This window comes from Aptenodytes patagonicus, chromosome Z (genome assembly GCF_965638725.1).
Source record: "Aptenodytes patagonicus chromosome Z, bAptPat1.pri.cur, whole genome shotgun sequence".
In the NCBI taxonomy this organism is placed as follows: domain Eukaryota; kingdom Metazoa; phylum Chordata; class Aves; order Sphenisciformes; family Spheniscidae; genus Aptenodytes; species Aptenodytes patagonicus.
Window position 1 is genome coordinate 3528726 of NC_134982.1, and position 26633 is coordinate 3555358.

Sequence of the window (26633 nt, forward strand, 5' to 3'; positions counted from 1 at the left end):
ATATGGTGCAGTGAAGATAACAGTCGTCTTCGTTCCTGACTGAGATAGGGACCTTCTCTGGTTACTTGTCCAGATCGAGGAAAAGTAGTGGTGGCCAGATCCTTCTGCATGACAGCCCCGTGCCCCCCACAGATAGCAGCACGTCCTTTCCTTTGTAACACTTAAATGTAGGTTTTCTTCAACAATTTAAACAATTCCTCCCCAAAACTCTTTAATATTGGGTTACAGCATGATGCCAGTTACATTCAGAAACTATTTAAAGCTTTCCAAAGGAGCATGTTGAATTTTTAAATAGCTCTTTTGTTAGAGAAGCGAGGATGTCAAAAAAAGATTTTTTTTTTTTTTTTTTTTAAATGTACCTGTCACCAGCTGGCAAGTGGTGAGAGCTGTCAGGCTTGCAGATCTGAATAAAAGATTAGATTCAGCTGACTCCTCTTCTACCCTGTCACGTCCTCCACTTCATACACGGTATCGGCAGCACTACCATCCCAGACAGAACCAGTCTTTGTCTTGTGTGCTACGGCCAAAATGTTTTAACTGGTCTTCCTATCCCTTGAAAAAGTGGCAAATCATGTTAGTTTTACTATACACGTGGGGGGAGCTTGTCTGGAACCATCTGGGCAGCATCTGAGAAGAACCAAAATGAGTTCCTGGCTCCCAGACTTTGCTCAGGCTTTTCTCTGCAGTGATGGAGGTGGGAGCTCCATCCTCACGGCCACAGGACATTGTGAATGTCTGAAACGTTGGTGTGCTCCAAAAGGAGTCAGAAAATCATGGGGGGAGGAAAAAAAAAAATCGTTAAAGATTTGGCTCAATAAATTCCTAAACTGTACGTTGCTGGAAGCTGGGAGGGTGTATTCGTGGGGAGGATCTCCCTATTCTTGACCTGCTCTTACATTCTTATTTAAGCATCCATCCCAGCCTACTGTCAGAGACAGAATAGTGAGCTGGCCGGGCTTTTCGTGTGGCCAAGGCTGGTTAGTCGGAGGAGGATGGATCCACCAGCTTCCCATGTATCAGGGAGCTCTGCTGGGTTTCAGGCTGCTGCGCTCAATGTAATTTGGTGGCCCAAAGCCTGTAAACCCTAGGTGTAAATGGTAGATGTTGCAGCTTTTGGTAGTGGAAGGGTGGGGAGGAGAAGTGACCTTTCTGAAGGCCCCAAAGCATGTCTGCAGGGGCTGTGCTACATCCTGAGTCTCTCCATCCATACTCTTTCTGGTCATTAAATGGCAAAGTACCCTTGGATTCTCTCCACCCACCCTGTAGTGGAAGTATGAGTGTAATTTCCATCATCAGATGCCACTAGAGGTCCACACAAGCGGCAGGTGCATTTTATGTTCTGGGTCACTCCAACATCCTTCTGTGCTTTAGCAAAATCCTCCTTACATTAGGTGTAAGATTTTCTGATCCTAAGCTCTAGTCCAGATTTGTATTTCATACAGAAATACTATCAGACAGCATGGTAATGTTCTATATTGAAGAAAACTGACCAAAATACAGAATATGTGCAATCTGTAATGATTTTTGGACACTAAAACAGTTGCCAGCTTGCCTTGTCAAGAATGTATAAAATGGGTATGACTTACCTTGACTTTAATAGTTATTGGTTTTACTCTGCTGCACATAATGTTCTCATAAAGCGAATAGGAAGCACGGAAGGGGTGAAAATGCCAAAAAGTGGATGCAAAATTAGTTGGAAAGTGTACTGAGAAGATAGTAACGAGTAGTTGGCGGTGCAAATGGAAAGAGGCATCTGCTGCAGTCCTGTGTGGGTATGCAAAGGGAGAATAGCCCAGAGGCGTCCTCCAAGCCTACTCATGCTAGTGACTTCTTAGCCGGATTACTCTGGGTTTAGGCACCACGGAAGAAATTCTAGGGAGAAACAAGAGCTGCAGAAAACAGGACCTCTAAGGACAAATAGAACGAGTGCTGATCAGCCAAAGGAAGGCTAAAGGCGATGTGATATTTTTCAAATAAAACACTGCTGTGAAAGGAAAGGGAATAACCTGTTGCACATACTTGTGGATTCACAGGTTCATGAGGAGAGACTTTCTAACGTTAATAGTAACGAAGCGCTGTGGTAGGTTTCCAGGCACTTCAGCATTGGAGACCTCTGGATAGCAGACATTTGGCAGGATGACGCTGGGGCAGAGGACAGAGCAGACATGTCTGTAGGCAGACGTGAATATGGGGGTGGCTCTGCAGCTCCACCAGCTGCTCAGACCAGAGCGGCAATTGCCCGGGTTAACTGCGGGACAGACTTGGTCACAGTGACTAAGGACTTTGCCTCAGGATTTGGACCATTCGGGTTACTCTGGAGATAACACGTAACCTCTGCGTGCTTCATAGTTGAGGCAAAAAAAACAGGTAAACGTTTAAGGGTCATCAGTGTATAGAACACTCTTTTATTGAAAACTACTTACCTGCCTCTGGGTTGTTATAAATAAGCTAAAAATCACCGTTGCCCTCTGATTGGGAACATACGGGAACAGTTAATGCCGTACAGAAGAAACTGAAATCAAAATACCTTCTGTTTCCTATTAATTTACTTTTCATTTTAGAAAGTCATCTTAACAGGATATTGTGCATCTTGTTTAGCTAAATGGGATATTCTTCCTCTGGATGGTGAACAAAGAGGAATGCTATGGTTCCTGTTCTGGCCTCCTGCAGAAGCGTTTCAGCTGTGAACTATCTATAGGCCTCTGTTTCAGAGGTGGTCTATAATTTGGTCAGCAACCTCAGATGTGTCAGGAATTTGGTGGAGGCTCTTCATTAGTCATTCCTAAAGATGAGTTTGGTTCGTGGCCATCGTGAGAACTCACTGGCTTTCATTACTTTCATATTTCCTATGAGCTAGTGATAGATATCATGTGGTTGAACAGGCTTAACTAGGAGCTGCTAGAATTTTGTTTGCAAAATAGTCTGATAGAAATCAGGAGGTCGGGAGCGATGGTTTAGTGATGCGAAGGGTTCGATTGATGCAGTTTCCTACTAGGAATTTACTTCTCCAAAGACGTTTCCCTGCTAGATTTTAAGATCGGTTGAGTTGCTTGGCTCTGGCATAGCAACTCCTATTTCAAGACCTGCAGGACTTGCAGTGAAGGAGTGGGGAGATGAGAAGAGCAGAGCACCTTGAAGAGTTCATGTGTCTTTGAACACGCTCCTGGTTTCAAGGTGAATCTGAAAAACTTCAGTACTTCAAGTTTGCTGATAAACCTTTTGTGTTTCTCCTGCTGTTGAATCACCTGAAGCCACTTCGTCCCTTCTTAAATCAGCGAGGGTTGGCTTTGCCTCACTTTTGCTCCAGGACGGAGGGTATGACTATCGGCTACTGAACATAGCTGTGATTTATGTTTTCCTAAGGAAGCTACTTAGCTGAAGTGCTAATCCTGCGGTACTTTATGACAAGAGGTTTGTTTTCTCCTTTTCTTCTCCTTTCAGTGTGCCGTCAATACAGCGTGTTACTCTACCAGCGGCTAGAAATGTAAAATAGCCAACGTCAAACTGTGCGTCTTTCTCTTTTCATCACTTTCCAAAGGGGGGGGGGGGGGGGGAAGACAAAAAAAGGAATCAGAACTTTTTCATTTGGTGCCAAGTTAGGTTTTTTTCCTCTTTTGCAGAGTTAACCTTGACAGTTGCGGGCAGAGGAGGCAGCAGTGAATCGCGCTGTTATTTTTAGCTGGAGGAGCAAGCGAGGAGCTGTAGTGTTAGTTAGGCAGCGGCACTGCCTGGGAATGGGCTGGGGCATCGCGGCACTTCAGCATCCACTGAAAGCACCCAAGTGGAGAAAACATCTTGTCTTTGATAGCTCTGCTGCTTGGTGCATGCTATAGTAAATAGAAATATTTCTTTACTTCAGCCTTTCAACCCTGTTGAAAACAATAGATGGGTAAAATAATAGACATTGTGGTTATTCCCTCATAATCTTAAAAAAAAAAAAAAATCTCCAAAAACTAAAATGTCTATTTGAAATCATTCTAGCTTTCTTGCAGCACTTTTAATCTCTGGAAATATTTTGTAAATTTATTGTTTAGAAAACAAAAGGTCGAAAGATGAGTCTCTCGGGGAAAATTGACCTCTTAAATGGAAAAACTTTATGAAAACCGATTTTGGAAATCACTATAGGAAAGAGTTTTTGTTTAGAGATCTCGAGTATATTAATGGTACATTAATACAAAGCCTGGAAATCCCTGAGCTGATGGTGACCAAGCCGTGTCGCTGCATGCCCCTCGCACCACATGGTTGGGTAGCTCGCACAACCAGAATTAGGCTCTCTGCGCAGGGCAGATACACCGTTTTATCTGGACGCTGATAAGATATTGCTGATGAGGGGTTGTCTAATCCAGGATTAGACGTGCCTTTTAATCCCTGTTAATATGGAAGCCAGATTGGAGAGAGCGCTCTTTAAAAGGGGTTATGTTCCTTGCATGGAGAGGGCCTTTCAGCGCGCAGCATGACTTGGATACGAGTAATTCACAGCGACTCGTTAAGTTTCTTGTTGTTCTTCTTCTTAAGCAGTCTTTGCAGTTGTTTTCTGTTTTCTTAAACCAGTTGCCCAAATAATGAGAAAAATAATTTTCAGAATATCAAAAAATGGACACCATAAGAAAAAAACAAATGTCCATCTCTCAGTCTAGTTCGTTTGCCCGGAGATCTGCTTTTTTCTATACATTACAGTAATATGCTCAGCATTGGGTTTTAAAGCATGTGCTAAAACTTGAAACTCATTTAATATTATCCAGTCAGTTTGCTTTTTCTGGTTCGTTTTCTTTTTAAGTGGACAAGGAGTTGAAATCTGTTAATTTTCATGATTATTTTAAATGCAGCTCTGTTACTTATGTGTGGAAGATAATTGAAGTTCTTTCAAAGGAAAAGGCTACTCTTCTTTACTATTATGTTAAGCTTTTATATTTGGGCAGATTCCTAGGTAAAGCGTTAGACCTGCTACAGAAGAGATGGGAGCTTGGGCAGTAGGGATGTAATGCTGGATGCTTTTTGGTTTTATTACTGATCTAATGGTAATAAGAAAATGCCTCTTTTAGGCTCTCTTCTGTATAACTCATCCTTTTTTTTTTCCCGTGCCCTCCCCCCCCCCCCCTTTTTTTTTTCCTTATTTCATTGGGTTACTCATTGGGTACCTGAGTATCTCATTGGGATACTGTACTATCAGGGTTCCTATCAAGAATTACTCCGATTCTATATTGTCTGAAGTAGTAACGCAAATAATGCTTAGAGATAAGTATTAGTGTTTAAGTAGATATTTTTCATTTCAGTCTTCACCAAAAATAGCCGTTCAAAGTTCTGTGAAATGCTGACACAGCCTGAAAACACTGGAAGCCTATCGCACTTCTGTTCTTTGTGAAATATAACTCAACCAAGATTAGTACCTTTACCACAAAAACATTAAAGTCTTTTAAAAACACGTTAAGATTGGAGGCTTTGACTTTACAAAATAGGAAACGCCAGGATTCAGGTAGTATCTGTGATCTTCATTCAGTTTTTTTATGCGTATGCATTATGATAGTATTTTATCCTATTCATTAAAAGCCAAATATTAAATTTTGCTTTTGTTGTGGTTTAGCAGAGCTTGAGCTAACGAGGCAGCACTAGTGGGATGGATTCTCTCCGCGAGCCTGCCCTGGGCGAGGATAGGTTTCAGCAGCGATTACTGACGACAGAGGAGTGTTGAAGTGCAGGAAGATGGGTTTTTTCTTTCGAAGTTTGTGGGCAACTTTCTCGTTCCTCTATGAGCTGTGTATCCTCTACCAGCAATTTGTCCCAGACTCTATGCCAAAACCATGTCAGCCTCACTCCGAGGTCCTCACACTCTTTGCGCAAGCCGTTTCTTGCCATTTTCCTCTCTAATTTCTGGTTCCTCCCTCCAGCTCCTTTGCTTACGAACTCAGCACATCATCCTACTCCTGGTTTTTTCCAAGGATCAGAGATCACAGCGCTACAGTGGGTCCTTATCTGTAAGAATGTAAAACCTACCTGCAACATCTGCCAGAGTTGGCAGTGAAATTCTCCCTTCTATTCAAGTATGGAGGTGATCGTAAGGACAGTATAGAAGGCTAAACCTGAATTTTCTCTTGACTGATTTCCACACTTCTGTTGTTTAAAACAAAACAGAACCAAAAAAAGAAAAAAAGCCAAACCACAACAACCCCAAAAAGCAACTTCCAGCAATTGTCACCTGTCTCCCTCTCGCTCGGTGCTGCAGCTTCTAGAGAAAATTGCTCTGTGATCCAGCAAATCTACCTGCTCAAAACAAGGGCTAGGGTTTCGGGGATCACAGGAGGGGAACAACAAATTTGAATCTCACAGTAATCAAGCCATCAGCTGTCTTTGTTTCATTAACAGCAGCTGAGCTGAGAGATATAATTAGGGTAATGGTTTTGGGCTCTAGCTGGGTCTCACTACAGAGCAAAGAGAGCTCAGCAGAGATTTGGTAGTATAATACACCTTTCCCCCCTTCTACTTGGGAGAATTAACAAAGATTACTCGATGTGCTGGAGGTTGGGATTGAGATACAAGTGGACATTAGTACTTTTCAGAGGAGAGATGGCCAAAGCCTACGAGACGTCGGGGAACCTACCAGCAGCATGTGCAGCAACTGGAAGCTGTGTGTGGCTCCAGCCAAGGGGTAGCTGGGTGCTCACGTGTGCGTGGGCTCTACCAAGTGGCCCTGACCATCTTGTGGTACTTCCAAAGGACTCTTAAGTAGGTGTTGAAATTTTGCCCCGTACCCTTTTTGCGTTGTTTTGAGTTTCGGATCCCCTGCGTGACTGATGAGTTCCTCCGGGATAAGGGATGGCGTTTGCAAAGTGTGCTCTTTTTGGATGAAAGGAGCTATAGAAATGGAGGTTTTCTGATGTCCCGCATGGAGAACTGCCGGTGGGATGTCTGCTTCTGGTGTGACCTACTGAGCTTGGAGAGGGATAAAGCCTGACCTAACTGTGTTCTAGCTAACAAGGACCAGCTGGGTCACAGAAAGGGGGTGGGGAGGGAAATATGGTGAAAAGCAGCTTGGCCTTGCCAGGGAGATGCATGGAGGATGGGAGCATTGAAAGGGAACGTACAGGTCCTTGGGCCTGGAATCTGTGATGGGGAAGGTACATGAGGGACTTTGGGTGGTTAATTTGGGGAGAAGAGGAGCTTGTGGGCTTTTTTTTTTTTCCTCTCCATTCCAATTGCTGTGGCTTTGGATGCTACAAAACCCCCAGGCAAGTCATATAGACTCTTGTCCTTGTTTTGAGATGTGTAATAGTTGTCTTAAAGCCTTCTGTCCAGGAGTCATTGAAACTATAAGGATTTTACTTTAATGCTTCAAAATGAAAGTAAATTTCTAGCCGAAACTATAAAAATTAGACTGGAAGGCCTCGAAAATCCTGATCTGCAGAAGTACTGACAGATAGAAATATAAGCATATGTCAGTGCACAGTACTTGGAAATGTAAATTTATTAATTCAGCTGTCTGTGTTAAGTTGTAAAATCATCTGTCTATTAAAAATGACTGCAGGAGGATGCTGATAATTGTGCTAACAAAGTCTCCCTGGCTGCGACACAAGCAATAACATGATTATTCTTTAAGAAGTACAGGTACCTTGATCCAGGAAAAGAAGATGACAACTTCTTGTGTAAATTGATACAAAGATCTCTTCTTTTCTATTTATTTATGTACTCTGATTTTTCGTTCCAGGTGATCAGCTTTTTCAGCTCCCGATTAGAGCAAGCTGGAGCTGAGCTGTCAGTGGAGCGAGTTCTGGAAATCATCAAGCAAGGAGCTGTTGCTTTGCCCAAAGACAGGCTAAGAGTAAGTGCTCAAGACCTTCTCAATTAAAGTGTACTGTTCCAATCAATTACATACATACCCTTTATATCCATAACATCAAAACATCGTTTCTCCTATCGATAGCGGCAGATAAGGGATTACATTGTGGATTGCCCTATCTGTATGTTTTAATTTAAATTCCTAATCTGTGCTGTTTGGGTGAGTTTTCTTGATTAGTTATTAAATTGAAGCGTGTGGAGGAATTAACATTTGCTGAGGCTAAGGTTTTCTTCATCATATCTCGAAGATGCAGTCACACCTCTCCATCTGTTGTTTAGTTAAGCTGTAACCAAACTTTGATCATCCTTTTTTGTGTTGTTAACTTATTCTTCTTTCTCTAGTGCTCTGCACCTCCATCTGGCTCTATATAAAAAAGATAAATTTCTGGGGCTTTAGTTAAGAATTAACCAACCTACTGAAAATCAATTCAGGACCTGTAAGTGTGGTCAACATGACCGTGAACTTTATAATCCTGAGCAGACCCCTCCGTTCTCTTCTGAGAATCTCTCAAATCTCATGAGGGATTTACCAACTTGACAGCTTTTGTGAGGCTAAAATCTATTAATGGCTGTGTGATGTTTAAATACTGCAATAATGAAATCTGTGTAAGTAGGTAAGTAAGTAAATGGGAGTTATGTGTGTTTTTTTTAAACACACGACGAATTTTCTTCTTCGTTATGCCAAGTGTATTTTAAATACTGTCTGCTTTCTGCAGAACCATTTTTGTTCCTACTCCATGATAAGAGAGCGGGAGCACCTTCTCAAGACCCATTTCTTTTGTGATAACTTTAGGAAAATATCATTGATAAGGCACACGGACTACGCATGGCCATTGGCCACGGCTGGCAATTTATTTATACCCTGGTAATTTTAAAACACCCAGTGGGAATTGTCTAGCTGGCTGCATATACTAATGTCTTTCCTACAGTTCCCTGTGTCCCTGAGATGGCACGTATTTAGTCACTCGGACTGAATTACTTCAGGAGAGATTGGTCTAGAGTCCGAGTCCTGAGCCGCAGTACAGGAATAGCCTAAGTAACGCCAGAGGAGTTGTTGGATCCAAATCCAACCCTCCAGGTTGTGTCCTTGCTACACTGTGATGCTGTGAATAGAGAGAAACACTGGACCTTTTGCGTTTTCTATGACAACTTATTCTTACATGCAGATAATTAAAAGCTCTTATGTTGAGAGGCGACCGTGATTCCTTCTTGACATAGAGCCATTGCTAAATAAATCCGCTGCTTACAAAAAAATGAAGGTTTTATCAGTTACTTAGTGTGACAGATTGACTTGCATGTTGGGCCACAACTTAAAGAAATGTCGTTTCTGGAGTGAAATCCCATCAAGTTTAAATTTTCTGCATTAATGATATATAGCGTTCAAAATGACATGTTTATATTGCCACTTAAATCAACAGATCAACATTTTTTGACAAGTGCCAAGCTCTGTTGTCCTTACCAAGCAGTTGAGTACTTCCCATTTTAAGGACGCTTACAGTATGACTTGGAGCGCTTACCTTTCCTCCAAAGGACTTGAGTTTGGGGGCAGGGTTACCAAGTGAACACAGACAGTCTGGCACATAATTCTTCTGCACTGCCCACTTTGACCTACTGGGTTTTATCATTTTTTTTTTTCAAAATCCTTTTGCCGAGCAGCAGTTTGGCCAGAGCAGGTGACTCCTGCATGGAGAAAAGTTGGTGACACTGACCTTGGTGTCTGTAACGTCACGCATTAATTTGTAAATGCAAATAACAGCCTTTCTTTGCACAGACAGTAATGATGAGCAGCACGTGATTCCCTCCTATAGAAATGACCTTGTGAGCCTTCATGCCCTCCGTCCTTGTACCGCTCTCCTAGGAGTCTCACAGTTCCTCAGGTCTTCCCACTTCAGTCTCTGAGGTTTTCAGGGGAAGCTATTCTAAAGCTCGACAAAATCATATTAAGATCAGACTAAAGATATAGTCACACAATAACTCTGGCAACTCTGAGGAATTTCAGCAGCTAAATAAAGGAGAAAGCTTTAATCCACATGTCTTTAATGACACTCTCTGGGCATGTCTGGATGGGTGGGAGCAGTCGCTTTGCCTGCACAATAGGCTCTGCGGCTGTTCACATCGCTAAGCTCACATCTGCGAGCTGGAAGCTGTCTAGCTGCGTAGAGCAACTAATATTACCTGCTGAAAGGACATTTTTCTAACACGTGCTGGCTTGGGCACAGCCAATTCTGAGAAGTGGCTTCTGGATGTTGGCTTGTGCCTGGCCAGCTTGGACAATGTGCGGAGGAATTAGGGGTCTGTTGCATCTGGGTTGACATGACCTACATGTAATGACAACGTGCAAAGCTGTGGAGTTTAATCCTGAGGATTTATAGATCAGCTTTGCAGTTAATTGCTAATTAATTTTCAAGCCATCCTTGCCTTTTGCCATAACATGCTGAAGTGCTCTAAAGTACAAGAGACCCTGCAGAGATATTACTCCGACCTCCTAGAAATTAGCATCTTCCGCTGAAGCACTCTGGGGGAGGCGGTTGAAACACAAAGAGGGTTTGATTTGGAAAAATGAGGACTGAAGCAGCGGTTTTACTCACTTGCTTCCCTGCAGCTCGGACAATGGTGGGTTTTTTTCTTGTATATAAGTACCCGATGTATGCACAGATAATTACAGTGAATGTTTTCAAGTTGCTTATCTTGGCCTTTGTCGAGGAAGTGAGCATTCAGGAGGCGTTACATGTATTCAGATCTTGAGTCTGTTGCTTAGACCATAGTTCAAACATGAATAAACGTCAACTAAAAATAACAGCACTTAGAGCCACGATCCTGATCTGCATAATGGTGCTTATCAGTTTTGTAGCACACCCTGGTACTCCTGCTCCCTTTCATGGTGGGAAGCAACGTGGGATGCAAAGCGAGTGTGTGTGTGTTAGCAGTAGGTCACACATTATATATATATATATATATATATATTTGTGTGTGTGTGTGTGAGGAAAGATAGCCTGCGTTTTCTCAGCAAATAATTATTGGGAAATGGGAGATCTAACTCGTATTTTCCTTCCAGTCCCAGAGCAATCTGACTGGAGACAAACAATATAATTAACATTATTTTAAGCGTATGCTTTTAGCCGTGTACTGCGGAAGGCAGGGAAAGTCCAAGCCGAGTAATTAGCCTTTTAGAAGACTTCTGCATAAACAGAGAGATAAAGGGCAGGTGCTGAAATCAAGAGCTGGTTATTTCTCCTTCAGTCTGTGGGAGGAGATAAATGAAGTTAATATGCCCGGGACAGAGGCAGAAGCCACGGCGTGGAGATAGAGCTGTCTCCTTCGCAGACGAGCAGCCCACAATCCAGGCTCCCTGTTTTATTGCAGAAGCTTATTAAAGGCAATTTAGAGATCATAGTGATAGGTGAAAATTGGCCTCATTCTTTCTTTAATTTTATTTTTTTAAAGTTCTCAGGCTGCCTTTCCTCCCTTTGGTGAACTATCTGTACTTTCAGGATTAGGAGCGTGAGAGAAGTGGGACTGTGTCTGGAGTCTGCGAGTTATCTCGGGATTTCAAGGGGAGTTAGCCAGCAGATAACCGCTCTTTTACAATAAGTGGGAAAACTTGTTTTGAATGCCAGCTAGTGACTGGAAGCTGACATTTGGGTTCATGGAATGATCACACTTGGGAGGCCATGTTTAATGCTTTAGAAAAGTTCCCATTAGCTAAGCCACTTAAGGCAGAGGCTTCATGTTCGTGAACGTATTCTGAGCTGCTTTTGTTTTTCTCCTATTCCTTTTCTCCCTGTGTCAATGAGTATTTTGTCATCAGTGTGCATTCTGTCATATGTTCTTGATGTGTTATGCAGACATGCCGTTATGCCATCAACTCGCACCTTTTTGGTATGGTACAAAATTTAATATTTATTGAAGTGCATTCTAGTTCAACGGGTGTTAAAATTTCACAGAATATGTAAAAGGAGCAGAGGTAAAAGCCTTCAGTCTTTTGACAGAACAAGGTTCGCTTTAGGTGTTAAAAGCACTTCCTATAGGTTTCCCTTTCTATTAACAATGTACTTCCAACTCCTTCAACTTCCAGTTGTTTCACTGGAGAAAGCCCCTAATCATCGAGGCACCAGAGCGCAGGGGAAAGGAGTCAATTGTCATCGGAGCGATGGTAGATACCGCCTGGCAGCTGGACCAGAACAGCTTTGTGTCCCCGGCACATCACCCCGCTCCTGGGGAAGCAGCGCCAACGCTAAAAGTTCAGCTACCAAAAACGTCATTAAAATAACGCTGTTGTTGACTGAGGTGGCAGCGAATTCGATGGGGGACGTCAAGCGTAGGTACTTTCAGCTCTGGGAAGAAGGTATAGCCATAAAAGAAAGTGCATGTGAAGCCCCCAAAACTGAGGGAGTCTAAACAGTCTCTTGGTTTAGCTACTGAGCTCTCTGGAAAAGTTGCCCTGCTTCTGCAGATGCTCCTCCTAGGGAGGAGACACCGTCTGTTCAGCAGTCGTTTGTACCGTCACACCAGGCAGAGGGGCAGGACATGGGCAGCGCTCGCACAGCGCCCCAGACTGCGAAGGAAACTGGTAGCAGTTTATATGTGTGCGTCCTGCCTAACGTGATGTTGATCCCAAGAGACCATCCGTTGCCCCGTCTTCCATTACAGTTGCTCCTGATGATGGGGTTTTTTTTCCCAGAGTCCTGATGTCCTCAGTGGTTGTTATCTGGCCACGGCAAGATGCTGGCTTCAGAATCCAGACCAGTGGTCTTTAATGATTTAAATTAAACCTTGGGGCAGATCTGTAATTCTTAAGCTACGTACAGCTTTCTTGCATCTGTTTTACTGCTGTGACAGTACCTCACTACCGTGGGTTTTAGGTAGAAGACTGCACAAATTAACTCTGTATGACACTGTAAAGAGGTAGGGGCAGAGGAACTGCGGAGACCAGCAACTCCTTTACAGAGCTCTAGGGCATAGCACTAAGCAAGAGAGACAGAAAACTTCCTTAAAAAACAAATTCATCAAATTCTTCCTGATATTTATGTCTTTCTGGCTGAAGGGTCAAAGATCTTCTTATAGTGGAAGCCGATTGTGTCTAATACATCCTTAGGCCTGACACTAGGCAGGCATCTGTAATGCAGACTTCCCTTGGCTGACCCTCAACTGCTGTTGACCTGAAGAAGATTGGATTAGCAAGAGAAGTGTAAGAGACTTTTAAACAAAGTGCTTTTTGGGCCTTTCCAAAACACCAAGCATATGCTAAGAATAATAATATTTATGGATTGTATATTTCCTTCTGACAATTTATACCCTCAATTGAGATGTCAAGCTTCCCTGCTTCCGTGAGCTGACCTGTAAGTGATGAACAATAATTCACGTTTCTTTTGAAGGCATTCGTTTTAGAGGTCAGATTCTCAGAGACCTCGGGTAGAGAAGAATATACTCCCCATCCCTTGAGAAATACGATTTTGGGTAATCAAAATTCCAGGAAAAATGATCTTGAAAGTTTTGCTGGGCTTTGTGGTCAGAAAATAACTTATCATCATGAAGCTGTGAGCAGGCAGTCAAAGACATGTCTGCACTCAGCTGACTCTGGCTAATCTTAAAGTGGGATTACAAACCTGTCTGTCTGTCTGAACCAGGGCAAACCCTTATGCAGGTGCTCTTCTATTAATATAAGCCCAGCTACTTAAATTGTTGAGAATGAGTTGAAGCTAAACGGAATGGCACCACTTTATAATAAGTATGTCCAAGCAGGGGTTTATATCATTTAAATCTATTTAATTAAATGGTGCAAACTTGTGTGTAGGCAAGATCTAAAGTATGTGGAAAATATTATGGAAAAACTGTGACTATTACAGTACTTAAAGTTAGATACTTGCTGACATACTGCATCATATGGGAACTCGTGACTGTGCATTGCAAAAACTTACAGAAAGTAAGTCAGAAGTCGGGCTCTTAGCTCCATAATCCCAGAAGGGTACCCCAACTCTGGAGCTGTAGTTCAGAAATAAATACCACCGTCACTTTTGAACATTAATATGATGGTCCACAGAAATGCTTCCTTAGTAGGAGGTAGACTCGAGTAGCTAGTTAGAATACAAAGCATGCTAACAAATTTTGCAGTGAAGGCCATACGTATTTTAAAACAGAATTGCAACCCTTATGCTTGTTTAAACTTTTTTTTTTATATGCCTGGTTATGTTTTTTTTAACGCTGAAGAAGCCAAGGGCCAAAGTAAATTAGCCTTAGCATCTGTGGATTCGAAGTCTTTGAAATTTGGTGACTCCTTTTGTTCCATGGTTAAAAGTGGATTTCAGCAGTCTTTAGAGAGACTTGTTTGTAGGTATATATAATGCAAATACAGTTGATGAGTTGGATTGAATACTAACAACACTTCATTTTCAGCAGCATCCTTCACCTAAGATAGAAGAAATACGTTGACTTAGAAGCTTTAGGGAAAGTGAAACAAATTATACTGCAGTCCTTTGAAATGTAGTTTGACTTGAAACTTGCGATCCGTGGAAAGCCGTGGAGCTTTCCATGAGTTGCTGGACTCAAGAGGTTTGAAATGTTGGCATAGTCTGGTAGTGTCAGTGAGTCACTTGTAAAGCATATTTATTTTTTTTTTTTTAAGTTTGCTTTAATATTTTTAAGTAAAAAAAAACAACCAGAACTCTTCGTACAGTTACCATTCCAGTAAGTGTTTGCATGGATTTTGAATGTCGTACATGTCAAGATTTGCTTTTCTTTGGTGTGGTGTAAGAGGAGTCCTTTTGCACATAAGGTCTTAGTTACGGCTGAGTCTATTATCTGTTTGAATATTGCCAGGTCTAACAGCGGTGGTGTGTACCGTGGCATTCACAACCTCGCTTTGGTGCTCCCAAAGAGAGTTGGCTAACACCATAACCGATACCATATTTATATGTTACTTTCAAGGCTATTTGAAAAGGGGATGTGCTCTCCACCTCTCCCCAGGTGTCTTCTGAATGTGAAAATTATACAGTATCACATTTTTTAAATTATTTTTTAGCATTATGGGGAAGGGGAAGGGACCAAAAACACCCCCACCCCTCAAATGGCTCCAGGAAACTTAGTTTTTCAAATGTGAATGCTCCTGAGAACCCAAACAAGTTAGGTTTGCCTTTACATAGCAGCTGTCAGTCAATTTTGGAATTAAAAACAGCTTTTTAACTTCAGTTTACTTCAGTGGTTATAAATTCTTCCATGGGGGTGGAGAAAAATAAACAGTAACTTTTGGCATTGTTGACTAGAACAAGGAAAAAAAAAAAACAGCTATTTTATTTTGCTTGTCTGCCAGGCACACAGTTAAAAACATATTAATGCTTTTCTGACACCTCCCTATTGAAGAGTCGTATAAACATCATTGCAGCATCAGCGTAGGAAAATATGCCTTAGCAAACTCTTGAATCTCTGATCCTTAAACTGTTTCTCATGTAATATCAGTTTCTTACTGTAAAGGAGCCGAAATCTCTTTGAACAGAAAATAATGATCATGCGTTCAACTTGGAGAGAGCACTGTATAAAGCTTTTCTTCACAGATCAGGAATAAACGGAGAACTTCAACCTTGTTTTCTTCCTAGTCACTGAAACATTCATTGCTATATCCTAACGCTTCAGAGATCCGTGGGAAAAATCCTGCTCTCACTGGAGAGCTTTGCTGTTGGCTTCAATAATCTTCAGGTTTTCAAGCCGTACCTTCATGCTTACGAGGTGCTACCAGGCATGGTGAGAGCAGGACACTGGGCAGGTGCCTAGGACTTTGCATATCCCGTGGTGGGGAGTATGTGGCTCATACTGACTGGTGCTAATTAGGAGGGAAGAGGGACTATGCTTCACTTTTCTCTGTCCCCTTCCTCCCTCATTTCCCTGGCTGCTGTTTTGCAGGAGTCGCAGCGATTGAGCGGTAGCTCAGAAAATTGCAAAGGCGTGTCCTGGCTTTGTCTTTCCTGTGTTGCCTTAAAGGACAGCATAGGACTGGGTTTTTGCATTGCATCACTGTAGATGTAAGGAGACCGGCCCCATCGCCTAAATCTGCAGTAGTTTGAAGGGCTACCAAAGCTGTCCATGCCTCTGCGGGGCAGTCATGCCCACGGTGGTCAGCAGTCTGGTAGGGATCTCACAGCGTGAGAGCTTTGTGTTTCTTCCTATGCTGTCTGTGAACAGAGCAGCAAAAATGAGTCCGTGAGCTTCTGAGCTTCAACCAGCTTGGTTGAAGTGGCTTCAGAGAAGCAGCTGAAGGAGCAGAAGAGATGGAGGTAGAGCCCTGTCAACTGGTGAACGATCAGCTCGACGGAACTGGGAGTGAGTCTTGGTTACCCACACCAAATCCATTCAGCTTTTGCAAGCCCTCGTGTTGAAACGGATGGTAAAATATAAACGATTCAATGAGTAATTTCTCTTACACAGGTTATAATTGAAATAAGACACTGGTGGCTAAATCCCCTCAATGTGCTTTGGCTGCTCATCTTAGAATATTAGTATATGAATACTAATATTGCAGTGCTGGGTTTTGCTTATGTCAACCAGTCTGTGGTATACCGTACCCTGCAGTATTACCCTCCATTTTAATGCTGCAGCCTGAAGAGAAGAAAGTAGACTACTTGTTTTCCTGCCGTAGCGTTTCTTGCTCGCTCCGCGATGATGTGCGTGGAGTCATCGCAGTATTTGGTAAAAACATAGCAGTAGCCCCAAAATTATCAAGGATACTTTCAAAGGCAGCAGTATTGTTAATATGAAAATGATCTGAAAGAACTGATCTTCTTCATGTTCCTTTCAGGTATTCTCATTGCTTTTCTCATCTGGGGTCTAAAATGTGCATTAAATAACATGAGTAAAGTCATGGAAGGAGCAGCGGGGATGGGGCTCCTGGAGTTTGTTTGCTCCAAGAGTAGACCTTGGTATGTCTGGGAGTCGTGCTCTGGTATTCCTCCAAGGCCGTGTACCTTGTTTACAAACCTGGGTAGACAGTTAACATAGAGAACTGTCTTTTTTGGTATTATTAGCTTGTGTTTGTCACAGTCTTGAGCAGAACACATCAAAGATCCCAGCAAAGCAATGAGCAGAGGTGTTGCGATAAAGGGCAGACTGAGTCAAGTGAGCAGCATTTTCCTCGGGAGCAAGAAAGAATTTATCCCAGGCTTTCCAGAGAACTGGAAGATGCAGTAAAACTGAATTCGGACACTTTGGTTGAGAACAAGCATAACATTTCTTTAGCTTCCCCGACTTCCTTTTTAGATCTTTTGGTTTTCAGTGAAATGATGTTCTGCTTCCCAGTAAACTCTAGAACCAACAGTACTTTCTCCCTGTCACTGTGACATCTGGTTGTGCTGGGGTAGCTAATCAATCGCAGACGTCGTTGCTATTATAAGCGTGCAAGCCACTTGAAAAGTTACCCAGGATTTTGGTAATGAAGGGCCTGAAGTTATTATTCGAGCTTTTTTTTTTTTTTTCCTTTTATCTTCCCTTCAGGGGTCATCAGACTGGCAATATTTTTTTTTACAGGCTCAAACTTTAGACTTTTAAAAGTTCAAATCTCTGTATGTCAAGCTACTTGAATTTCCTGTAAAAATGTTGGAGTTGTGAATCAATTTGTAATAACATAAAAGCGAACAAACATTCAGGTTAACTCTGTATGAAAAGGTGGCATTTAAATAGATCAGAAACTCACAGCTGAGCTTGTATCGAGGCACATTTGTCATTTTGCAAATAGATCTGATATTTACCTTAAGATTCAGTAAGACTGTCAGTCACATTTATGAGGATAACTTCTCAAAAAATCAATTTATAGTTTAAAACTGAGAACAGTTTAAAACTGAGACTGACGTTCAGCTTTCCACATGACGCAGCCTATAGTTCCTGTTGAAAATGCATTCTTCGCAGTCTCACTAATGCCAAGATATATCCAATAATGAATGATTTATCCTTCTGTATTTGGCTTTTTCCTGTTGGAAGGGCGGGGGGGGAGATTCTAAACTCCAGAATACCGAGTCACTCCTAGCACTTGGCTTTAAAACACATAAACAACGCAGACCGTTACAAGTTACATCCCAACGCCTTTTTATACAACCATGTGTTTTCAGCCCGGTTGCTTAAAGCAGAATATAAGACGTGTGCTGGAGCTGGTTTATTTTTTCAGGGGATCCCACGTGTTGATGAAGCGCTATCACGTTGCGCCGCAGCTCCGGCTCGAAATGGAGTCTGGCAGCGCCGGCGTTCGGATGGTGCCGTTTGGCTGGGCGGCGATAAGCAAAGAGACAGTCTGGCTCCTTCCAGGAGCCTCTCGGTCATGTCTGAGCTCTCGACAGTTCCCAAAGCCTCTGGCTGACTTTCCCCTGTGGACCGTTCATTTATCAGGAAATGAAATTGGTTACAGGATTTCGCACGTTGCCAAACCTCACTGACGAAATCGGGTTCGTTCCTACTTTCAGAAGTAGGAAGAACGCATTAACTCTTTGTGCTTGGCACTTGCTTTTAGTGCTTTTGCTGAAAAAAAAAGCCAGGTTCCTTCTAATTTTTAAAGGTTTCTGGAAATTGCTGACACACTTTCACCCTATATGAATGTACTACCAATGCAGCAAGCTTGCTAATTTTGCCTGTTACCTTTGTTCCTCTGCGTCACGGTTGCCACTGTCTTTGTGAATATTATTTTAGGACAGTTGAATTGTTTTAATGTGAGGTTTACCTACGGAATTCAGTGCATTCTTACTTGAAATATATATTCTAAAGTAGAAAGGGAAAATTAAGACTTATTAAAAATACAAACAACGCTTTGTTGTTTACAGGGAGGTTTTAAAGCAGGTTATATAATTTATAGAACCTTAACCAGAATTGTATGGAAATATATCTTTAATTATGCAGATGGGATGACAACAAAAAAAACCCCCAAATGCAAACAGGGTGCAGTTGCTTCTGAACGTATTGCTGTGTTTGCATGTAGTTAGAAACCCAGTTGTCTTATGGCAACACAGCCACCACTTTGTCTAGGTGTTATTTGGATGTCGTTATTGTTCGTTATATATCAAAAATCAAATGCACTTTTAAAAATCCCAAAACTGAGCCATAGCATTCAAATGCAGATTCTTCTGAGGCTTGCCAAACTTCAGGCCGCTCTGAAGTTCGTAGGGTAGCGCCGGTTGGCAATCACTTCTACGTGAGCAAATTCTCGGTGGGGCAGATTGCAGTGAGAAATAAGAGCCATTTTATTTGTGTTAATCTATTGATAGGTACTCCTAGTGGCTTTGCATTTATCCAGTGGTCAACATCTGTCTCGTAAGACCCTATAGTTTTTGTCCCTAAGCAGCTGAGCTAACTGCTGTCATTCTCCTGTTGCAATACTCTGTGTGTGTGTGTTTAAGAGAGGATGGAGAAACGACCATGAGCAAGTTGTCCGCTGATGGGTGCAGTTGGCTGTTTCTATATCACTTGAATCATTTCAGTTTGTGCAACGATGCGTTGCAGGGGGAGCGTTGCTATTGTAACATGTCGATATGTTTTAATGCAATCAATAGCTGTAACCTCCTGTGTATGAAATTAATAAGCCCAGAGGTAAAGCGCAGTGCACATATGGTAATTATTACGTCTGGAAGTGGTTGCTGCATTAATTGATAGCAGTAGCAAGTAATACCGCCTTACTTAAATTCATTGCTTCTTACGTGAAGATCCTGTAAACAGAATTTTTGCACTCTGTTATGTCAGAGCTCTTCCTCCTTTTTATTAAGAATGGATCACTGTGAAAATATTTAGAGCTCCCTTAGCTCATTTAGCTTTGTTACAATTTTGGATCCTTTGTCCGTAAACAAAAAGTTGCTGAAAACAGCTTGTCTGCAACCTATGAAAGCGCTATGTAAGTCTCATCGTCACCGAGACTCAGCTGGTATCGCTGGATCAGCGCGTGGCTGATGCCAGCGAGGGACCCCGTTCCCAGCCTGCGTCCTGCAAGGCTACGCCGTTTCAGAAGATCAGTAGATGACTTGGCCTCGTTGCTGACATAACTGAGACTCATAAAAATCAGATGCTTTCAGAGCTGTGTCTACAGCTGAAGTTGACTTAAAAACATTACAAATTTAGCATTCCTTGCTTTTGAAAAAAATTGTGGTTTAGTATAAATACGATTTTCCTTAAAAAAACCCAGGCATTTTAAAATAGCGTACCATATACGCTACTGAGAATCTCAGGCAGAACATTGGTCCTTTCCATTCTGAACCAGGGAAGCCAGAAGATTGCTAAGGGCCCTGCACGCTTGGAGATCCCTCATGTCTATCAGTGAGAGACTGTCGATGGTCAAGGCCAAAGTGGCGCTAACACTCAAATCCACACTTGCTTTATATGTTGAAAAATCAGTGAACCTGTCATGGTCCCAAAAAGACCATTACTGTCATCAGGGGAAGCTCCAAACAGTTTAATCCAGTTTCTTTCTTCAACCCTTGCCTAAGATCTTCATTTTCTGTAACACCTACAAGATAAACGACTGGCTGAAAATAGACTAATCTGGAGTAATAGGTAATAATAACAATTGAATTGTATAAACGCAACTATAATGTAGGAAAACCTTACATGTGGGGTTTTCAGAAGCACTGGTGAGGCTTTCGTTGGCTTCAGGATTATGGTGGCAGTTGTGGTTTTTAAATCCAATATTTTATGTGTTTTTATTATCCTACCAGTAGTTTGATCACGGTTCTCTAGGAAAGATGCATCCTGTTCGTACACAGGGCTTTGTTTCTCTGAGTGGAATCCAGAGAAGCAAATTTCATCCAGAGATGGAGGGATGCAGCAAGAGCTGGGTATTGCACAACAAGACAAGGTAGCTTGGGAGGGTGGTGCCTTGGGTGAGCGACTTGAGTAACAGTGATTGTGCAGTTCAGGAATGAGGTGCATTGGCCAAGATGAAGATGAAGGGTGCGCTAGCACAGGACACTCCTATTCCCAAGCTGTTGTCTACATGGAGACTAATATTTACATGGAGGCTTAATGTCTGTCCCCTCCACCCCTGAAAACTCTTCCAGTTACCTTCTGGAAGCTGCATTCTGGATTCAGTCACTTCATTCCAGAGTAATTGCTTTCTTCGCAAAGCTGAACAATTACACTGGAATGAAATCACCTTATTCTGGAGTTACCCTAGCTGTTTCGGAAGAGCTATTCAATAATACTGTTACGCAGGTCAGCCTTCCACAGAAATCTTTGGTTATCCAAGACCAGTTTTGAGAACGAACTGAAATGTTCAGATGGCAAAGTCCTCTCTACCCAGCCAGGAGAAATGTACTAGTTAATAATAACAACTTAAATAATATTATGTTAAAACAATAATATATATTGTTAGTGATTCTCAGACTAATTCTTCAAACCAAGAAAAACGTAAAAGGGAAAACAAACCCTTCTAGGAGCAGGGTGGTCAGGAGGGCAAGAGTTTTGCTCTTCCCCAGTGTGTTTCTCCTGTGGTCGTCTTAACTCTGTCGTCACCTGGGTTTAGTCCCCTCACTGCTACGCAGAACTGCAACGGCAGTTACAGCCCCGTACCCAGCCGAGCTGATTAATCTCTCAGCCTTGCCTGTGGCAGCTTGTGGATTGCAATTAACTGCTTCCCATTAAGACAACAGATGAGAATTCATGCAGTTACATGCAGAGGCTTTAGAAGATGGAATAGTGTCCTGTAACAACAGTTATTAAAGGTGGTGGGGTTTTTTTTTTTTCTTTCTGACCCAGGATTAGGCCATCAGGAAACTATCGATGTCGTAAAGTTAAGAATTCCTTTGAACCTGAGCAGGAGCAGAGCTGGGGTTTGGGCAGAACAGCAGAAGGTGGAGGGTTGGTTATCAGGGTTTTCAAATGCATCGTGTGACCAGGTAATAATGAAGTTGTTTATTCGTGTTTGGGATTGAAGTTCATAACAAAAAAAAGAATGGGGTGAAAGAGCCGTTCGACAAGTAGCCTGGGAAAGAGCAGCACTGATAGGAGCATAGAATTGGCTGTTGAGCGTTTGCTAAGGGTTTAGTTAGCATCCTGTCGCCCCCGGTGATAAAAACTAGGAAGGGAGTATGAAGGAAAGTATAACGAATGACAAGGAAGAAGCGGCAGCGGTACTCTCATGGAGGCTGGCTAACATTTGCCTTTTCTCCTGAAACAGAGCAACAGATGCAAAATTGCCGTTGTATAAAAATATCCAGACATCTAAATATGACTCTCAAGAAATAAATATGTAATTCTTTATGCATCCTGTAGGGAGCAGAAAAATATTTCTGTAATGGACGCAAGGGAAGTCCATTGCAACGGTCTTCTCCTTCCTTGAATCAGAAGAGCCTGGTTGTGCTCTACCGGTGGCATAGTCGGCGTGAGAGGGGCCCTTCAGCATCTTCATTTCACGTCCAGTGAAAGATGCCCCAACCAGTTCTTACCCAGGAGGAGGCTGTTTTGCAGTGATGAGCAGGAGCCAGAGCTGTTAGGAATATTGTTTTGGAGGAGAGAAAAGTGGTAAGGGGTGGCATTTTCCTACTGTCACCCAGGATGAGGGATGTTTTCCTTCCTGCTGCTCTCCAGATGGCAGAGCATCCTTGCACATGGCACTGCCGGTGGTGATAAATGGGGGGGCCCGATGTTAGGTGCTCTGCAAACTTTGTGGAGGGGAAGGGTCAGGAGATGACGTACGAACTCCAGTCACTAAAAGGAGCGTGGATTGCCAAAAGAGATCAATCAAATATTTCTTTATGCACAACTGAAGTCTCGTCTTGGCCTTTCGTTGCCCTGTGAAATACCCAACGAGACTGGAAGTGAGTGTAGGAACAGAATCTGATTTTTCCATGTGCGCTCGGAGACGCTGCCTTGCCTGTCAATGCATCTACTTTGATTTAGCTGTGCAATTTAAAAATAAAGAAATATTCCCTAAATTTAATTTTTCAGTGGCACATATAGGGAGAGGGTCATTCTCTTACTTCATAGGAAGGAAGGGCACATACAGAGACTTTGAGCAGAAGAATTTAACCTTTACAGAGATTGTAACGTGAAACAGTCTTATCTTTGTGTATCTGGTTGTTTGTCTCCAGCTACTTTAAATTGGTTGATTTCATTGGTTTAAGGAAGCTACTACAAGAAAGAAATATAAAATACCAAGGCAGAAAGCAAGCACTGAAGGAATGAGAGGATGGGAAAGCAGGGTGAGACTTTCCAAGTCGCTCCCCATAGTAACAGACCTCTGACACTGGTAAACAACGTTTTGCGTGTGTACATTTCTCCAAGCTACTTCCATTCTGCTAACCGCTCGCCTGCCACATAATTTGAACTCTGTTAACCTTCAAGGATGATCCCGGTTTTTGAAAGAGAGCAGAGAGGAGCTTCCCTGCCCAGAGCTGCAGAGCTCTGCTGGCTTCGCAGCAGCTTGGCAGGAGCCCAGCGCTCATGAGCAGCCCATAACTCCCTGTCCAGTACATCTTAGAGGAGGGCTCCGAGCCAGAGCCCATCCCCTATTAACTTAGGAGCTATACATTTGCTCAAGCTAAAGAACATTTCCCAAGTTTCCCTCCTCCTCCTCCTCCTCCTCCTCCTCCTCCTCCTCCTCCTCCTCCTCCTCCTCCTCCTCCTCCTCCTCCTCCATACCCTAGAAAGCCACCCTATGCTTTTATTACGTTTTTCGCTGTGACTAAATCTGCTTCGCATGTGTTTTGCAGCTTTCCCTTACTTAGTTGCATATGTTGTGAGTCTAATGAAAAGTCCAGTGCCAAATGCGCTGCATGTGCATGACGTGTTGTTTCCAAATACCTTGCAACTTTGGTCAAAGCAAATAAAATTACGCTGAAATGCTCTGACTTCTTTTTTTTTTTTCCCCTCCTCCTCAGTTGAGAGCTATTTCCAACCCATGTGTTGGTTTTCTACTGCAAACCTTCGGTATCAGCAGGGTAGCTGAAAAGGAAAAAAAGTTGCATTTAAAGTTAATTTATCACTTTCTTCGATTAAAAAACCCCACATTTTTTTCTCATTCCATTAAAAAAAAAATATTAACCTCTTTTTAAGAAAAATGTAAAATCATGTGGCAGAGGCCCACAATTTTATCCCAGAAGGTGCAAGATTTGGCAAGTTATGAACAACTGAATACAACCTAGAGGGAGGAAAAAAATCATGTAACCAACTTCCAATTATGCCGGTCCAATTGCTCTCCCGCTTTTAAGGTTTGGCTGTCTTTACTGAGTTAGTCTTTTAAATTAAGTTTCCATAACATGTGGCAGATTGAGAAAAACAGTCCTCAGATTTCTGCCCTGGTTGACAGATGAACTAGATAATGGAGTATAATCTTTTCCATTTTCATGATTTGACACATTTTCACTTCCGTGTGTATGTTTAAATCGAGGAATCAAAATAAATTCGAGTACAGAATATAAATCCCAGACAAAATTACAGCTTTCATTGCAGTGTTGGGTTAAATGTAAACAGCATGAATGTTATAGAGATCTTTTAATTAAATGCATAAATTAGAGAAATGTCTTGAATGTTTACAGCAACTACACCGAGAAGTGAGAATGAGGGAGAAATGTACTTTGTCAGCTGATGGCTGCCTCAACTGCATTCCCATACTGAGTTTAATTTTGTCACAACCTTTGGTACAAGTTGCAATGCTTCTCTCCAGTTGATTTACAGGCTGTTTGTTCCTGCTTAGGACGATTAGTGATGTAGATGGCTTTTTCCTGGCCAAGCAGGGAATTTCTCACGTATATCAGCATTGCTGCTGAGGACTCTGCTGTTAGGATTTAGAGGGCGGCTGGTTTAGGTCACCATGCCTTTCTTGTAGCTGTATTTGTTATGTAGTATCAGATGATTGCATTGAATCTTGAATCCATGTGGTTTTAGGCTGGGTTTATGGTTCCTAAGATTGTAACGTTCAACCCACAGTCTGTTGAGCTTGCAAACGAGGAGTGATTTTTCTTGACCATGTTCTCGCGTTGACTCCTTACCTGTATAACATATATACACTATATTGTCTTTTACCCGAGTGCCAGCTTTTCTCCTTGCACTTAATGACCATACTAGCACTCCAGGTAGGTGCTAAGTGTTTCCAGCCACCATGGGCTCTTATAGCAAGGGAGATGAGGAAAGACGGGGAGTCCTGCAAGACATACATTGCATTTACTGCTTGTATGCCAGCTAGGTAATTTATACTAGTTCCTTTATCACAAAAGATGTTTCAGCTACGGGGAGAGCAATCAACCTGTGGCTTGTGAGCCGAGTTTCGCTTGAGGACAGACAGTATAGCAGTGGGATGAGAATTTCCCAGCTTGATAACGCTGCAGCAGCATCCAGAAGCTCCAGGAGGAAGATTTCCCTTCCTTTGCTGCCGCGTGTTAGGTATCAAAAACCCCAGCAAGGATTGGTTTTTTTTACAGATAGGAAAGCCAAGGCTTCTATCAACTTGCTCGCTGAAGGAAGGTCTGCTAGATGGTATGAGCAACTGGCAGCTCCAAAATAGAGCAGGAATTTTTTGTATCTATGGAGTAGAGTGGGCGAAGAGCACAGCCTTTAAACTTATGTGTTGTCCTTAATGCGAGACCTGTGAGATTCAAGTGGTGCCTGTAGCTCTGAGCTCGGAGTCGGGCAGCAAAACTTTATTTGAATTCCTCGTGCTTATCTGTCCCATCAGGTTTTGCCAAGCTCCATCCTCCAGTGCTAAGACCAGCAAAGACCGATTGTTGTCACCAGGGTAAACAATCTTGACCTGAATGCCCAGGGAGGAAGGGGGCAGATATGTTCCATAACAAAGGGACATAATAGCATTTATGAATAAATGACTTTTAAAATTCCCCAGCCTGAGGTGGGGAGTTCTCTAGAACCGTTTGATTCATATCCTAAAGATAGTCCTTAGCAGAATAGGAGGTTTTAATACAGTTAAGGTCAGTGAAGGCAAACAAATCTGGAAATACTGCATCTAAAGCACAGCAGAACAGAAAACACAAGTAATTTTCATGCATTATTGAAAGAGCAGCTCACTTGAGGCCCTTTTTCAGATTGAGGTGATTGTTTGCATTAGAAAAAAAGGCAGTTTCACTATAAGAGAGTGCTGCTTCTTAAACTGGTGGCTTCAGGAGGACACCAAGCATACAGATCACTTTTTAGATGCAGTCAGCTCCTGACTCCCCATACTTAGCCAGTCAAGGAGATGCAGTTGCCCAGCTTCAAGACTCATAAAGATGTCCTCCACCCTGAAGGAATCCTTGTTCTACTCGTTAGTAGCTATCCCTTTCTCTCTCCTACACGCTACTTGCCTCTATCATTGATAAAGGCTTGTATCCAGTGGCCAATTTGAACATGCTATCACAACCTTCATGTCCTTCACGAATAGAATAGAATATAGAATAGAATATAGACTAGAACATAGAATAGAATGAACAACCTAAAAATCCATTTAAGAAAAGGCACCCTGGTTATATGTTGAGGTCAACTTAGACCCCCCCTGGCTTGGGTCTGTCTTCACAGGACTCTAAGCGTTAGGGCAAATAAAAAAAAGCTGTGAAGTCCACATCCACAAAATAAAGAGCGTAAACGTCCACATTTGGCACCGATTCCTCGGCTCGCGGTCCCAGCAGAGATAAGGCTGCAGTCTGGCACCGCGTGCTACGGCTGGAGAGGTTTTACTGTCATTTCACGTTTCGCTCCTCAAGACAAATAAATTGGATTTCCTGCATGTAGCGGGGCAGCGCTGCTCATCTCACGGCACGATTTGTCTGTTTGCTGAGGCTTGAAATACTTGAGAAGGGAGTATGTCCGTCGGGGTGTACATTTTCCAGTTCGGGGAGATTAGGGAGCCAAAGGTCTGCAGACTC

At 42.5% G+C, this 26633-nt stretch overlaps 1 protein-coding gene across 5 annotated transcripts in view; it reads left to right on the forward strand.

Annotated features, from left to right (window-relative positions):
• The window catches only part of LOC143173220 (dymeclin), a 224758-nt gene that overhangs the window by 185074 nt on the left and 13051 nt on the right, over nucleotides 1-26633 (forward strand). For all 5 annotated transcript variants that reach the window (XM_076363416.1, XM_076363415.1, XM_076363414.1 and 2 more), the window contains one exon: nucleotides 7700-7813. In XM_076363416.1, the coding sequence (XP_076219531.1) occupies nucleotides 7700-7813 (114 nt within the window). The remainder of the gene's footprint in view (nucleotides 1-7699; nucleotides 7814-26633) is intronic.